Here is a 13295-nt window from a genome sequence, read left to right as displayed (position 1 = left end):
TGAGGAAGAGGAAAATGTTTCCCAAGTACCTTCGGCGATAACGCTACTGCCATATATCTCTCCATGGAAAGGGACGACCAAGATACCGAAGGACCTAGAGGCCATGAAGAGTACGCTCCAGACCCCGCTTCTTCCGGATGAAATAAGGTTTGATAGTTCGCCGTTGGGTTGGGTACCGAATATCAAGTTCGAAGATTGGAATCTCGCAGACAGTGAGAGGTTCCCCCTGTTGGTCGCAGAGAAATTACTGCAGCAAAAGTGGTTATGGGGTGTGGAGAAGGCGGGATTACTCAATCTAAGGTGGATACCCCACTATCACCGCGCGGCCATCACAATTTTTGTTATCCGACAGTTACTATGTCTAGTACATGATGGGTATCTCTGGCTGGAGGAACCGATTCCCATCACAGCCGATTTAGTACACCGAATTTCCCAGCTGCCTACTAAAGGAAACGATCCTGCAGACATAGCCGAAACGAGTAGCGATGTGGGTCTCGCAGAAGCCATGAAGGTTAAATATAAGCTGGAAAAGTAGAAGTGAGGGTATGTAATAGCAAGCATCAAAGATCAAGGGGTGTGCGTCGCCACCCAGTTACTGGCTGGTAAGCTCATAAGGAAATGTCAGCCTCTGTCATTGTGCTCGCGGAGCAATGCGCAGAAGGGGTTCAGTTCAACTGGGCGCAGTTTCTTTGTGACGAATTTTTGACGAATTGTCGGGAAGCCCAAGAGCAAGGTAAGACTTTCCATTACGCATGGTTGCTCCTAACAATCCTACTGGTTGCAGGAGAGCTGCCGAAGGGCAGCCAGTTTCCTGACATTGAGAAGAACCTACCTGAAGCCGTGCGGTATAACTCGCTCCAGGCTATGAAAGATGCCACAAGGATTCGTGAGATCAAGGTGTTTTGGATATTCATGGAGGCGAGTATCCAAACACGGATCAACCGCAGACCGCGGTTATCCCTGACAATATACAACCGTTTGCAAAGCGTGGCCGAGTTCAAGGCGGATATACATAATCTATATATTCGGGCGTGAAAGGATCCCACTCGAACATGGGTAAAGCTTCTGTTCATTGCAACGGATGATGCAATTTTCGAGGCAATGGCGGCATGGCCTCCAGAGTGGCGCGCTCTAGACTTGGCTGAATTAGAAAATATTGCAGCTCAGCAGCGGAAGAAGGAAATCAAGCTGTGCATCACAAAGTTGGCAGAAAGAACGCGCCAGGAACAGAAAACACCCACGCAGCGGGAGGCGACCGAGGCAGCAGCAGAGACCATCACTGCGCCCGCCGAAGAGATTGTGGAGGAAATGTCCATGGAGCAGGACATACAGGGGGAAGTGGAGACACATGAACGCACGAGCCTGACCACAACATTGACTCAACTTAAGAGACCGCGTGTCTAGGAGCAGCCACCAGCAAGCAAAAAGACGAAGACAACAAGGATTTTGGAGGGAGATCTTCTTGCCAGCAGGGAACCAGTGCGTGATATCACTAAGGGTGCTCTGGAGGAATTGATGACGGAGCAGACAACTATGTTGGGGGCGCTCAGAGCGCAGTTGTAGGCATTGTAGGTGCGACCCCCAGGAGGGATGATACTGAACCTAGCGCACGATACATCCGCGGCTGAGCAGATGATGCGCGCCCACACAATGAACACTTTAGTGTTACCAGCAGGCGCTGTCCTAGCAGAAGTCGAAGGTGACATGAGGAGTTGGGGGTTGAATTTGGCCGCCCTTCCCAGAGAGACCCTATACCAGCTGCAGGATGGGGTAACCGCTGAGCTCCGTGCCAGGGAAGGCTGTGTCCTCCAAGTCTTGATGGAGCAAAAAGGAAATCTGGAGCAAGTCAATCTACAGCGCGATAACTTGGTCGCACACAACCAAGAATTGGAACAGGCCATGGCGGAGGTCTGTAGTACCAGAGCTAGCTGTGCCAGCGGAACTCCCAGCCGCCGAAAAGATTCATCACATGGCCGCAGGATTCCGTAAGGCCCAAGAGGAGGTTGCCAAAGCTCAATGGGAATTGAATTTGTAGATCGCGGAGCTAAGGCTGAAAGCGCAGACCACTACACCGCAGGAAGTCAGAGAGCAGCACCGCCGCGCCCTTCAAGCAGGATTGGAAGTGATAGAGCGCGCTATACAAGATTGCACGGGATTGTTGGATTAGTCACTTCTTACACTCACATCACTACAAGAAGACCCAATGTTGCAGCAGGTCGAGACAGAAGTACAGGGGTTACAACAAGCTTATGACAATGTCCAGGGGCCTGCGCAAACGGTCGCCCTCATTCAGCGCTTAGCCAAGATGAGGGAGGCCCAAGCCATGAAGGAACAGGTGGATGCTGCGCACCAGAAAGAAGCCGGGCTTAAAGCACGCATCCAGCCTTGGCTGGAGGAAGCATTCACGATCACCATTACGATTGAGGGGAAGCTGACTCAGCTGCAGGACACATATGCCCTAGGGTAGGAAGTTGCCTCCGACATTGCATCAGAAAGCTGCGCACAAGGGATACAACGGACAGCGGAAGAATGTGTGGTAGATATCAGCACAACGCAGAAGTTGCTGAATGACCTCCGCGCGAAGATCAACGCACCAGCCGAGTGACTCGGGACGAGTCATGATGATTATGTTGGGGGCTTGTTGGGCAGCGGATCCCCCGCGTAACAGTTTTGGGGCTTAAAGCCCACAATTTTGGGTAAAAGTATGGTAAAGGTTCCGCGAAGTGCGTGGAGCGCGAATTGTAATGAGTCAAGTCAAAGGGTTGTCTGCCCGAGAATAATGTAAGATAATAGAAAGTGAGTTGGCCTGCGGACCATGGGAATGTATAAATAGAGCAGGGCTCTAGATTTAGATGTCAGCTTTGTTGGTTGCTTTGATTAAGATCTGAAGTGTATGGGTTTGTAAGAAGAAAGAGTGCTCTAAGTCTGTAAGTCCGAGGCGTGGGTGGTAGTAGTTAGAGTAGGCTCTGCAGCTGTGTGCGCAGAGGCCTGGTAGAGTTCGTAGTTGTGTGCGCGAACCCCTGCAGCTGAGTGCGCAGGGTGGGACTGATTGTGCTGAACGAAAGATTAATAAAGATAAGTGTTTCTGAATTATTGTGCATTTGGTCACAGATCTATATGTTTTATGCTTATATTCTGAGTTTATGCATATCTATAAGATTTATGGTTGCGCGCACTGGTTATAACTATTAAAGACCTTAAGAATTAGATCAGATCTATAAGAAACACCTTAATAATAAGAATCTAAGAAGCGCCTCATCGCTGAGCTTCGCGAAAGCCAGACTGCTGTGCAGAGTAGCACGAGTGCGCAGATCGGTTTGCGACCCTTCCAGTCCTCATTAAGACATCCCTAAGGTGCGGAAACCTGGTTCTAGCAACCTCCCATACTACCTCGGGTGAGACTTCAGTCCGCGCTCCGCAGACTGTTGTCAAAAGGGCTAGTAGTGTAGGATTTGTTTGGCTAGCACACTTCCTAACCTAGGTCAGGCCCCAATAAGCCAACAGGGCTTACCCTAGCCCTTGGCCCGTGGCCATATCTCAGCGCAGAGGACCGTGGCTTGGTGCTTGTGGAGAGCGCTACGGAAAGGGGGCCAGCCCCAGGTCCTTTGGACCCCAATGTGACTGGAGCGCAGTGATTTAAGGGGCCCGACGCGAAGGGTGGGCGTTAGTCCTGTTGACCACTCTGTGTCAACGACCCTATAGTAGTACACCCCTTTTTTCGCAAAAGGGATCTATCATGTTCGAGTGTTCGCGCCTTTCGGATTTCATCAGCAGTCGACAATTTTGTAAAGATGTCAACCTATTCTGCATATGTATAATGTAAATAATCCTAGTATGACCATATCTGTATGTAACAGCCTAGGTAAACCTATGGTTTTGGTGACGACTTCCATTCTAGGAGGTTTTTTGTCTCACTGATTCATCTGTGTTTCTAGACACAAATGATCGGCAAACTTTTTCCCTCCACTCTTACCCTAAAGCTAGAATGGATTTTGTCGCTAAGATCTTAAGCGAGTCCTAATGTTTTAGATTGAGTCTATGTAAAAGTGATTTGGAAATAATCCTAGCTAATTGGCTAGATTATTTTATTTCAAGTCACTTGGTCTACTGGATTATATTTTGTGTCGCAAAAATGTGTATTTTTTTTAGGGTCTATAACAAACGGGTTCCCCCCCTTCATGTATTTAAAATGTAAGATCTTGATGTTAAAAATTATTTAGTGCATGGTCCCTCATAAATAGACACCATGGTTAAGTATTAGAGGGTTGGAAAAATAATTAATCCTCTCATATGTCAATTAATTAAATTTTCTGGTCAAATTAAATTAAAAATCCTAAGCTAAAAATTTAATTAATTTTTTGTCTTAGATAAATTTAAATTCTCCTAAAGCAAAATTCGTGGGTCTTAAAGGTCCCGGGCCAAGGGAATATTGAAAATTTTAAGAAATCTTGGACCCTTGAACCTTATTAGTTAAGTCAAAGTCAATTTTTTGAGGTAATTAACTCAAAATTATTATTTTTGAATTAATTAAAAATGAATTAAATGAAAAATCCGAAATTTCTCAAAAAATAAATAATTTTAACGGAAGAGATTAAAAGATAATCAAATCTTTTTCAATGATCGAGATTACTTTGACAGGTATCAAGCGAACTAGCCGTTGGAGAATTTATCTATAAATTAGAGGTTGGTGTCAGTGTATTTTTCATCTGATATTTGAATTGTGTATTAAGCTCTCAAGCTCTCTTGTATACATTTTGGAATAAATGCAAAAGTCTTTGGGGTTTCAACTTGGAGTGGTGTTCTTCTTCATGAATATTAGATAATTTTTTTTAATTTTTGCTTAATATTATGTGAAAACTATCAATCTCTTAGAATAATATGAATACAGATATCTTATTCAGGTTGTTGGATTTAGGGTAACATTTTTAATTTTGATTGAAGTAGCAGTTAGCTCTATTTCTTCATAATTTTATTGTTCTATTTCTCTACTTGGTTTGATGGTTGATCTAGTGTTTGCAGAAGAACTCTCAGGTTCTCATTGAGCATTTGGGGATAGTCTTCGGTTGGATCAGCCAACTCTCAGCACATATTTTCTGAAGAGCCTAATTCATATGAGTTCCAAGATTTATCTAATGGTTAATCTTTTTTCTGTAGGGTGTTTTGGGGCTAGTACCTCTCTAAAATTTCAAAATCTTTTAAATATTTTGTGAAAAAATAGCTAGATCTGGCTAGAAAGAGTCTTAGGTCTACAGAACTAGGAGCGGGGTTGGACTCATACTCCTCAGATCTGATAGATCTGTAAATTATTTGTATAGATCTGTTATTTACTTGTGTAGATCTAAAGTTTTGTAACATAATTTTGAATTTTAACACTTGGGGTTTTTTGGGATTTTTTATATTTTGTACATATTGGGTATTTGTCTTTTATTCGTGCAGGAGTAGATTTGAAAAATCAGCCAAGGAAATTTTCAGATTTGAGTTTTTTTCAAGGAGATTTGGGGGTTCTGAGACAGATGTAGACCCTGGAGGGCAAGATCTCGTCCCAAATATTGTTTGCAGGGCCAAAAATCGAATTTTGTCCATTTAAAGGAAGAATATTGGGGTTTGAAAATTTTGTGAAGCATTTGGCAATGTTTTTTTTAAGGCCCCAGAGGCCTTAATGCTGCCTTATCTCCGCTGCCTCTTCTTCTCTTAATGCCCATCTTTTCCAAACTGTCATATCATTTCATACCTGAAGTTTTGCAGTGGCATCCTGTGACGTGTTTGGCATTAGACTAATCATAAATATTGGGCTTCATTATTCATTATCCTGGGAAATTGGTTTGTCTGTTAGAAGACTGATTCATCTATTGCAAAGGTCTGATTTGCAGAGTTTGTAAGTTGATTTGATCTTACAGTGGTATCATTACAAAAGTCTAATATTAAATCGTGGAAATTAGATCTTAAATTGCAGGGGTATTACCATTTGTCTTGGAGCATTTTCTGTCACTGGTTTGAAGGCAAAACATTGACCTTTGATCATTTGCATTGGTATATCAGCCTCTGGGGCAAGGCTGCAAGCTCCCAACTCCTCAAATTATCCTCAACAGTGACCTTATTGCAACCTTTATATACATCAGATCTGAAACATTGCACACCTAATAGAAGGCCTAAAACATTCATAATTGATCATATTAATGCTCAGGAAATTTAATAATTGTTTTGGCCTTCACTCTTGCTTAACTGTGAGGTGTTGGGGTGATTGATCTTACTTAAATGCGACTATTTATGGACTGATAGTAGGTATGATGCATTCCTTTGGTTTCTGAAGCTCATTATTGGTTGACTTGTGCACATTCTTTGCAGCTTGAACGATAGTGGATTGATGACAACATTATTTTCATCTTTGATCTCATCTAAGTATTGAGAGGATTCTCATTCCTCCTAGCCACTAATCATTTCATTCTGCTACTCTCTTGTTATGAATTGCATGTGTATAGATCAGATCTGATTTCTAAATTATGCTTAAGAAATTCTTGATGAGTAATTTGATCATTTAAGAGACTGATATCATTCTTGCAGAAGTCTGATTTTTTTTATTTTTTATATACAGTGGTATCTTTCGAATTCTGACTGAAATATACTGTCCATTTGCTTGTGTGTTCATTGTGGCATCCGATAGCTTGGGAAGTTGATTGATGGTAGAAGTATTTAATGATCTAGATGCTAACTCCTTGTTGCTTTTATCACATATGTCCTTAGCTCGTTGTGTTTGCTTTATTTAAATCTCACTTGTTTTCTAATAGATACATCATATAAGTGAGGAACTCATAGTAAGCATTATAACTAAGACATTTGATATTGTTATCTTTATTGCAATAAGCTCATCATCTTAAAAGCATCTATATCTTGCAGGCATAATCATTGTGGAGTTAACTAATGTTTCAAGTTCTTCCTTCATCATTATATTTCTTGTGCGTAGAGTTGATCCTTGCACTCTTATTGTCATTAATCCAGATATTGATTAAATTTGTTGAGGCACTTACTCATCTCATTTGAAGCATGGGCATCTTGCAATTATTAGGCTTGTCCTGGTCACTGGGCTTTATCTTTATCATCAATGTAATCTCTTAAGTGGCAGTACTTTCCATTATCCCTGTTGCAGATTGCTTTATCTTTATCATCAATGTAATCTCTTAAGTGGCAGTACTTTCCATTATCCCTGTTGCAGATCATCATCTTTACTGCTCATAGTAACATCTCTTTACAACACTGTTATATTGTAGCTTGATATCATTTCTTAGCAAGTACATCGGTTTATCATTGAGTATTGTTGTCTAAAGGCACTGGTCTATCATTTCTATCTTGTGGTTTGCCTAATCATGTTTAATTTAATATATCGTAACATTGCTAATATCGTTAATACTTGCCTTAATTAATAACCAAGTTACATCATTAACAAATTTCCTTGCCATAGATCTCCTAGGCCTTGTGGTTCCACAGGTCTCCCATCATCCATCCACCTATAGGGACTACCCCCCTTGACTTAGCTAGGAGAGAGTCTAAATGGAGCGAGTAGGAATCAGAGTGACAACCCCTACTCTGAGCGTTGTCGCCGTGCCGAGACACTTTGTGCGACAACAAGCCCAACCCTTGATCTCGTGGCACCCCACGTGACCACACACCCAATGTTTAAGGGCTAGGCCGGTGGGGGCGAGCGTTAAGGCCCAAACTACGACCTTATGTGGCTTATATGACTGTATTTTTCGCCTTAAGGGGTCATTGGAAAATTTAAGTTTCCTACAAAACACACCAGCAGAGGGTGAAAATGTTGCTTTGTTAGTGAAAAACAGGGCGGATTTGTAGGACAATTAGACTGTTGGTCCGATTTGTAGGACAGCTAATAGTAAAACTCATGGGAGAGCTTGGGGAGCAATATTTTTTTGAGTTTTTGACCACATTAAGCTCAAGAAGAGTCTACTTGGGGGTTTTTGTATATTTTGGATGCAATGGTGACTTCTAATTCTGATTTGAGCACATCTAAGGTGTCTTTTGTAGGTTGAAGACCAAGGGTGTATCGATCAATCAGGTTTTTGAAGCAATTCTGGAAGGTGTTTGAGCATGGAGAAGGCCTCGTAGGGGTTTTCTCACCTTCAGAAGTCTATTGCAGCAGCTGCTATCTGCATGGTTCAACTTAGATTTACTTTTCTCATTATGTCATGTTGAGGGGAGTTTTGTTTATGCTTTTCAATGTGGAATTGAAGTGCTCACATGCTCATTTTAGCTCATTTCAGTTAGAGTATAGGATCTTTGTGGGAGATGCCTTGTATTGCTACTTTATGTGAGAGTTCTTTGCAGGAGAACATTACCTTGTAGGGGTAATAGTCACATGTTTTCACCAACAAAATTTATGTACTCCCTTTTATACTAGCATATATGGAGCAATATAGCTATGTTGGCAGACCTGGAGATGTAGCCCAGGAGGGGTGAACTTTGTCAACAAATATTTTATTATGCTTTTAATTATGCCTGTATGAGTTATATGCTATTATGTTGCTTATTATAAGTTTACATGTGAAGACTAACTCACGACTTGAAAAAGCATTGGAAAAATCTGTTTTGTGACAAGGCCCAATTTACATTGCAAAGCGTCAGAACAATCCTTGTTTATTTATTTGTTTGATTTTGGAGAAGAGGAAAAAGACACCTCCTCCATTTTCAGATCAGATTGGTATCAGAGCTTCATCTGACCAAGTTGCAAGAATGGGCAACAAAAAGAGTCTCCAAGAGCTAGAGGAGCAAAATTTGGCTCTTTGTATGGAGAACATTGAGTTGAGAAGGATGCTAGAGATGGCTGAAGAGGAGAAGAGACATGCGCCTACAGTTGTAGCATGTGCTTGAAGAACAAGTCTCTGAAAGTTCTACTCATGTGCCAGTGAGAGAAATCTCTAGAATGAAACCAATATCTGGTCATGGTTAAAATAGTGGTTATGGACCATATGAGGAAGACGATGCATGTGCATTTTGCAAGCATCTTCAAGATTCTCACCATATGCCAGTTGATAAGAGTGGGTGGCTAGAGTCATTTGCAATATCATTGTCGTCATCATCAGAAGCTGAAAAGATGAATGACAAGTTTAAGGAGGTAATTAGCATTTCAAGTACAATTCCTTTTGTTTATGTGCATAACACCTCTTTTGCAATGTTTGAGCAACATACCAAAGGTAATGGTATGAAGCTGCTTTCCAAGATGGGTTATGAAGGAGGAGGTCTCAGCATAAATGGCGAAGGTATCACCAATCCAATCATGGTTCAGGAGAGACCCAAGTATCAAAGATTGGGATATCGTCAAAGGCAGTTTGGAGAATGATCTAAATGGTTTGAGGCACATCAACCATCTGAGGGTGAGATGTCACCACCACCTTGTGACAATGTTCATTTGTCTCCCAAGCGAGATGAATGCTTCAAGGGACCATGTATGTCATCGTCCACTCTGCCCCGTCAAAGCTGCAGCCCTAGTTCATGGGTGTTTTCCAATGCATGGTAATTTTGACTATTTGTGGAATACCCTTGTACATTTTGTGATGCAATTGACCATTGTGTGGTTGTCTGTGAGCAACGCATGATAATGGTTAAAAGAATGGATCAAATTCTAGGCATCAAGCATAATGATTCTCCTTCGCATGAGAGGACTTCTTTGTCGGCAAGCAAGAGGAAGTTATTTTGTACCCATTGCAAGATGCATGGGCATGGCAATGAATGATGTTGGAAATTACATCCAGAGCTTCGTTCCAAGAAAGGAAAGGAGATTGTGCAACATAATGCAAGGGAAGAAAGAGGTGGCAAAGAGGACATGTAGCAATCCTAAGCAACCTTCAAGGCAAAGATGATGCAAAAAGAGAACCCATAAGCCTAGGAGAGGCAAAGTTTGGGTGGACTTGTTTGTAAAGTTGCTTTGTAAATTTGTAATTACTTGTTGTTGTTTACCTGTTTAGGTACTTTTGTAAAGTGAACAATCATTGTCACTATGTTCAACAAGTATGTGTTTTTCATTGATGTATGTATTGGCTAGTTTATAAGTCCACATGTTCAAGGACTTTTGTGAATGTACAAGATTGTCATTCAAAGTTTGTCTACAAGTTTGTCATGTACTCACAGATGCAAGTATTCAAGATGAAACTTGTGTGAATATAATCTTTGTTTCAAGATTGTACAAGATGACTATGTTTTGTAGGCAAGGCCAATTGTATCATTGAAAATTTACAACAATGTACTTTTTATGTACAAGTTCAACTTGAGGACGGTAAAACAAGTTTATGTTGCTTCTGATTTCCAAGATGGAGTCAAGTTTGTCTTCAACAGTTTAACTTCAAGATGAAGCTGTTTCTGAGCCATGCAAAGATGAGATTAAAGATTTCATATTCTACTCATTAGTATTTTTGTTCCTGCAACAATGATAAGAATGTTGGCTCAATTCTTAAAAGGACAGTAGGTCTTCACGAAGAAGATAGGTGAAGTGTCTTGATTGGGGCTTGAAGGGCACCAATTGAAAAGTAAAGATCTTGGATTGAGTTTTTGGGTGTTTTTGAGTTTCAGCCTCATTATATTGACTGGTGAACTAAACTTTTGGAGTCCAAAAAGTCCTGGTGGGGAGGTGTGACTAGGCAATCAAATTTTAGCTCAAAAATGGAAGTGCCTAGAAAGTATCATCGTTCTGAATCTAACTACATTCATTTCACCTCAATCTGACACTGTATGCTCAAGTTATCGCGTGATGGCTGTTTTGGCCCAACATCTAAAATTTTAGCAGGTCTTTTGACTGGGTCGCTGACTGGGTGACCGTATAGTTGAGTTAGCAACGTGACTGTGCAAGCATGAGCCAACCAGGTGCTGACACTTGGCATCCTCCGGTTCGTCGGTAGCTAGTCGATTTTGATTGGTTGTGGTGTTTCTGCGTGGACCAATAGAATGGTGCCCCGTGGCCCAGTTATGGGCTGCCACGTGACACCCCGATGACATGTAAAATTTTTGGCATGGTAGGACAAGATCCGAGAGGGATTTGAACCCCTGACCTTCAATCCAACAATGGAACGCTCAACCAACAAGCCCGATGGTGGTTCTTGTTATGTAATGGGCAAAACTTGTATTTAAGTTTACATTGGTGCCCTTTGGAGTAAGGGGCCGAGCTGCCAGCCCCGACCCCCGATCATATTCGTAACCACATGACCCTCGACACAAAGATAAGGGCCTCGAGACCTTTTGCAGGATCCATGGTCATATCCTGCAACACGAGACCGCAGGCCAAAGGTAGAAGCGCTATGACGAGGGGGCTTACCCTGGCCCTTGGACCGTGGCCATATCTCACCGTTGAGGACCGTGCCTTGGCACTCGTTGAGAGCGCTATGGTAAGGGGGCCAGCCCCAGGTCCTTTGGACCACAATGTGACTAGAGCATAGAGATTTAAGGGGCCTGGTGGGAAGGGTGGGTGGTTAGCCCATCCCTCGATCCCGTGGCACTCCATGTGACCACACGCCCGATGTTTAAGGGCTAGGCTGGCGGGGGTGGGCGTTAAGGCCCATCCTACGACCTTATGTGGCCTATATGACCGTATTTTTCGCCTTAAGGGGTCATTGGTGAATGTAAGTTTCCTACAAAATGCACCGATGGAGGGCGAAAATGTCGCTTCATTAGCGAAAAACATGGTGGATTTGTAGGACAGTTAGACCGTTGGTCCGATTTGTAGGACAGTTATTAGTAAAACTCATGCGAGAGCTTGGGGAGTAATATGTTTTTGAGTTTTTGATCAAATTGAGCTCAAGAAGAGTCTACCTGGGGTTTTTTAGATATTCTGGATGCAATGGTGACCTCTAATTTTTTAATTTGAGGACATCTAAGGAGTCTTTTTGCAGGTTGAAAACCAAGGGTGTATGGATTAATCAGGGTTTTGAAGCAATTCTGGAAAGTGTTTGAGCATGGAGAAGGCCTTGTACGGGTTTTATCACCTTCAAAAGTCTACTGCAACAACTGTTATTTTCAGGGTTCTGCTCAGGTTTACATTTCTCATTATGTCATGTTCAGGGAAGTTTTTTTATGCCCTTCAATGTGGAATTGAAGTACTCACATGCTCATTTTAGCTCATTTTAGTTGGAGTATAGGATCTTTGTAGGAGATGCCTTGTATTCCTGCTTTATGTGAAAGTTCTTTGCAGGAGAACATTACCTTGTAGGGGTAATAACCACATGTTTTCACAAACAAACTTTATGTACTTGTTGTTGGGAAAAGTATCCAATTCGGAATGCCCCTATCCCACTCTAAGAGGTGATAGTGCCTTAGCAACAAACGAGGTAAACTAATTGAGTATTCTTCTTTATGAAATGTAAATGAGGAAGAAGGATCTAACTAACCTGTGTCTTTCGCTAGTTTGTCGATCCAAATCACTCCTCTCTTCAGTAGCTCCCAGCTTCCTGCTCCTTCACCGGCCCAGCTTCACCGAATTCCTGCAAGATCACAAGAGAGAGAAACTACACGAAGATACAGATATACATTCATAAAAAGCTCAAGATCAGATTAAGCTAAACATGTAAGCATAACAAAACATCATTGGTACACAACATGTAGGAGAAACTCAAATAGTTTATTGATATGATAATAAAGCCCAAGAGGAGATACAACCAAGTGAGTTCCGATCCAGCATCTACTTCCGAGCAAAGGAATCCCTTCCTCTCCTCCAACAAAGCATAAATCACCCAATGTACTAATCTCAATCTATAAACCAACAACAATTCTCTGCAAAGTACAAAATTCCAGCCTCCTGAACCTCTGGGTGAGAGATCCATATATAGATGTAAGCAGAGAGGATGAGTCAGCTTATGTTTTGACTTGTGGCTTCTCTCTGTCAGTTCTTGCTTCCACTTGGAGGTTGAGAACCTCTTACTCATCACTAGTCGAATTCATTGAGGCAAGTGTCATTGGAGAAGATTCTGGAAGCTTCCAGGGTCTTTCCACTTCGTTGAATGAGCTTGCCATTTGTCATTTCCCGCTCAGCGCACCCTGGTAGTGCTTCCACCTGTGTTGCAGTGCACCTAGCCAGTGTAGACTCTGCATTTCAACGCAGGCAGCTAGTGGAGCCTCTGAATTGATCCAGAATTCACTATTTCTGAGTGGTTTTTGGTGGAGAACTTCTGGGAGAAGCTGTCATTGGTTGACCTTGTTCCTTTAGGAGCTGTAACAACATCTTTAGGGATTTTGGATCCCTTGAATTATGGACATTTCATGCTTATAGCTGTAAGGCACAAAAATGTCTATAACAGTTGCCC

General features: G+C 42.1%; 1 protein-coding gene across 11 annotated transcripts in view; it reads left to right on the top strand.

The window, feature by feature from the left end:
• Positions 1-13295, top strand: part of LOC149187244 (uncharacterized) — a 212433-nt gene that overhangs the window by 100761 nt on the left and 98377 nt on the right. Inside the window, exon 3 of one of the 11 annotated variants that reach the window (XM_089411326.1) lies at positions 5437-5921. The exons of 9 other annotated variants lie outside the window; for them this stretch is intronic. In XM_089411326.1, coding sequence (XP_089267452.1) covers positions 5437-5442 — 6 coding nt within the window. In that variant the 3' untranslated portion in view covers positions 5443-5921. Of the gene's footprint in view, positions 1-5019; positions 5168-5436; positions 5922-13295 lie in introns of those variants that run through there. One more of the 11 variants, XM_089411317.1, reaches the window with a different exon arrangement.

The sequence above is a fragment of the Pinus tabuliformis genome, chromosome 3_1 (assembly GCF_031772625.1).
Source record: "Pinus tabuliformis cultivar Carrire ecotype Pingquan chromosome 3_1, CPIR1, whole genome shotgun sequence".
Taxonomy (NCBI): domain Eukaryota; kingdom Viridiplantae; phylum Streptophyta; class Pinopsida; order Pinales; family Pinaceae; genus Pinus; species Pinus tabuliformis.
Note: the sequence above shows the minus strand (reverse complement) of the source record. Positions and strands in the feature narration are given on the sequence as shown.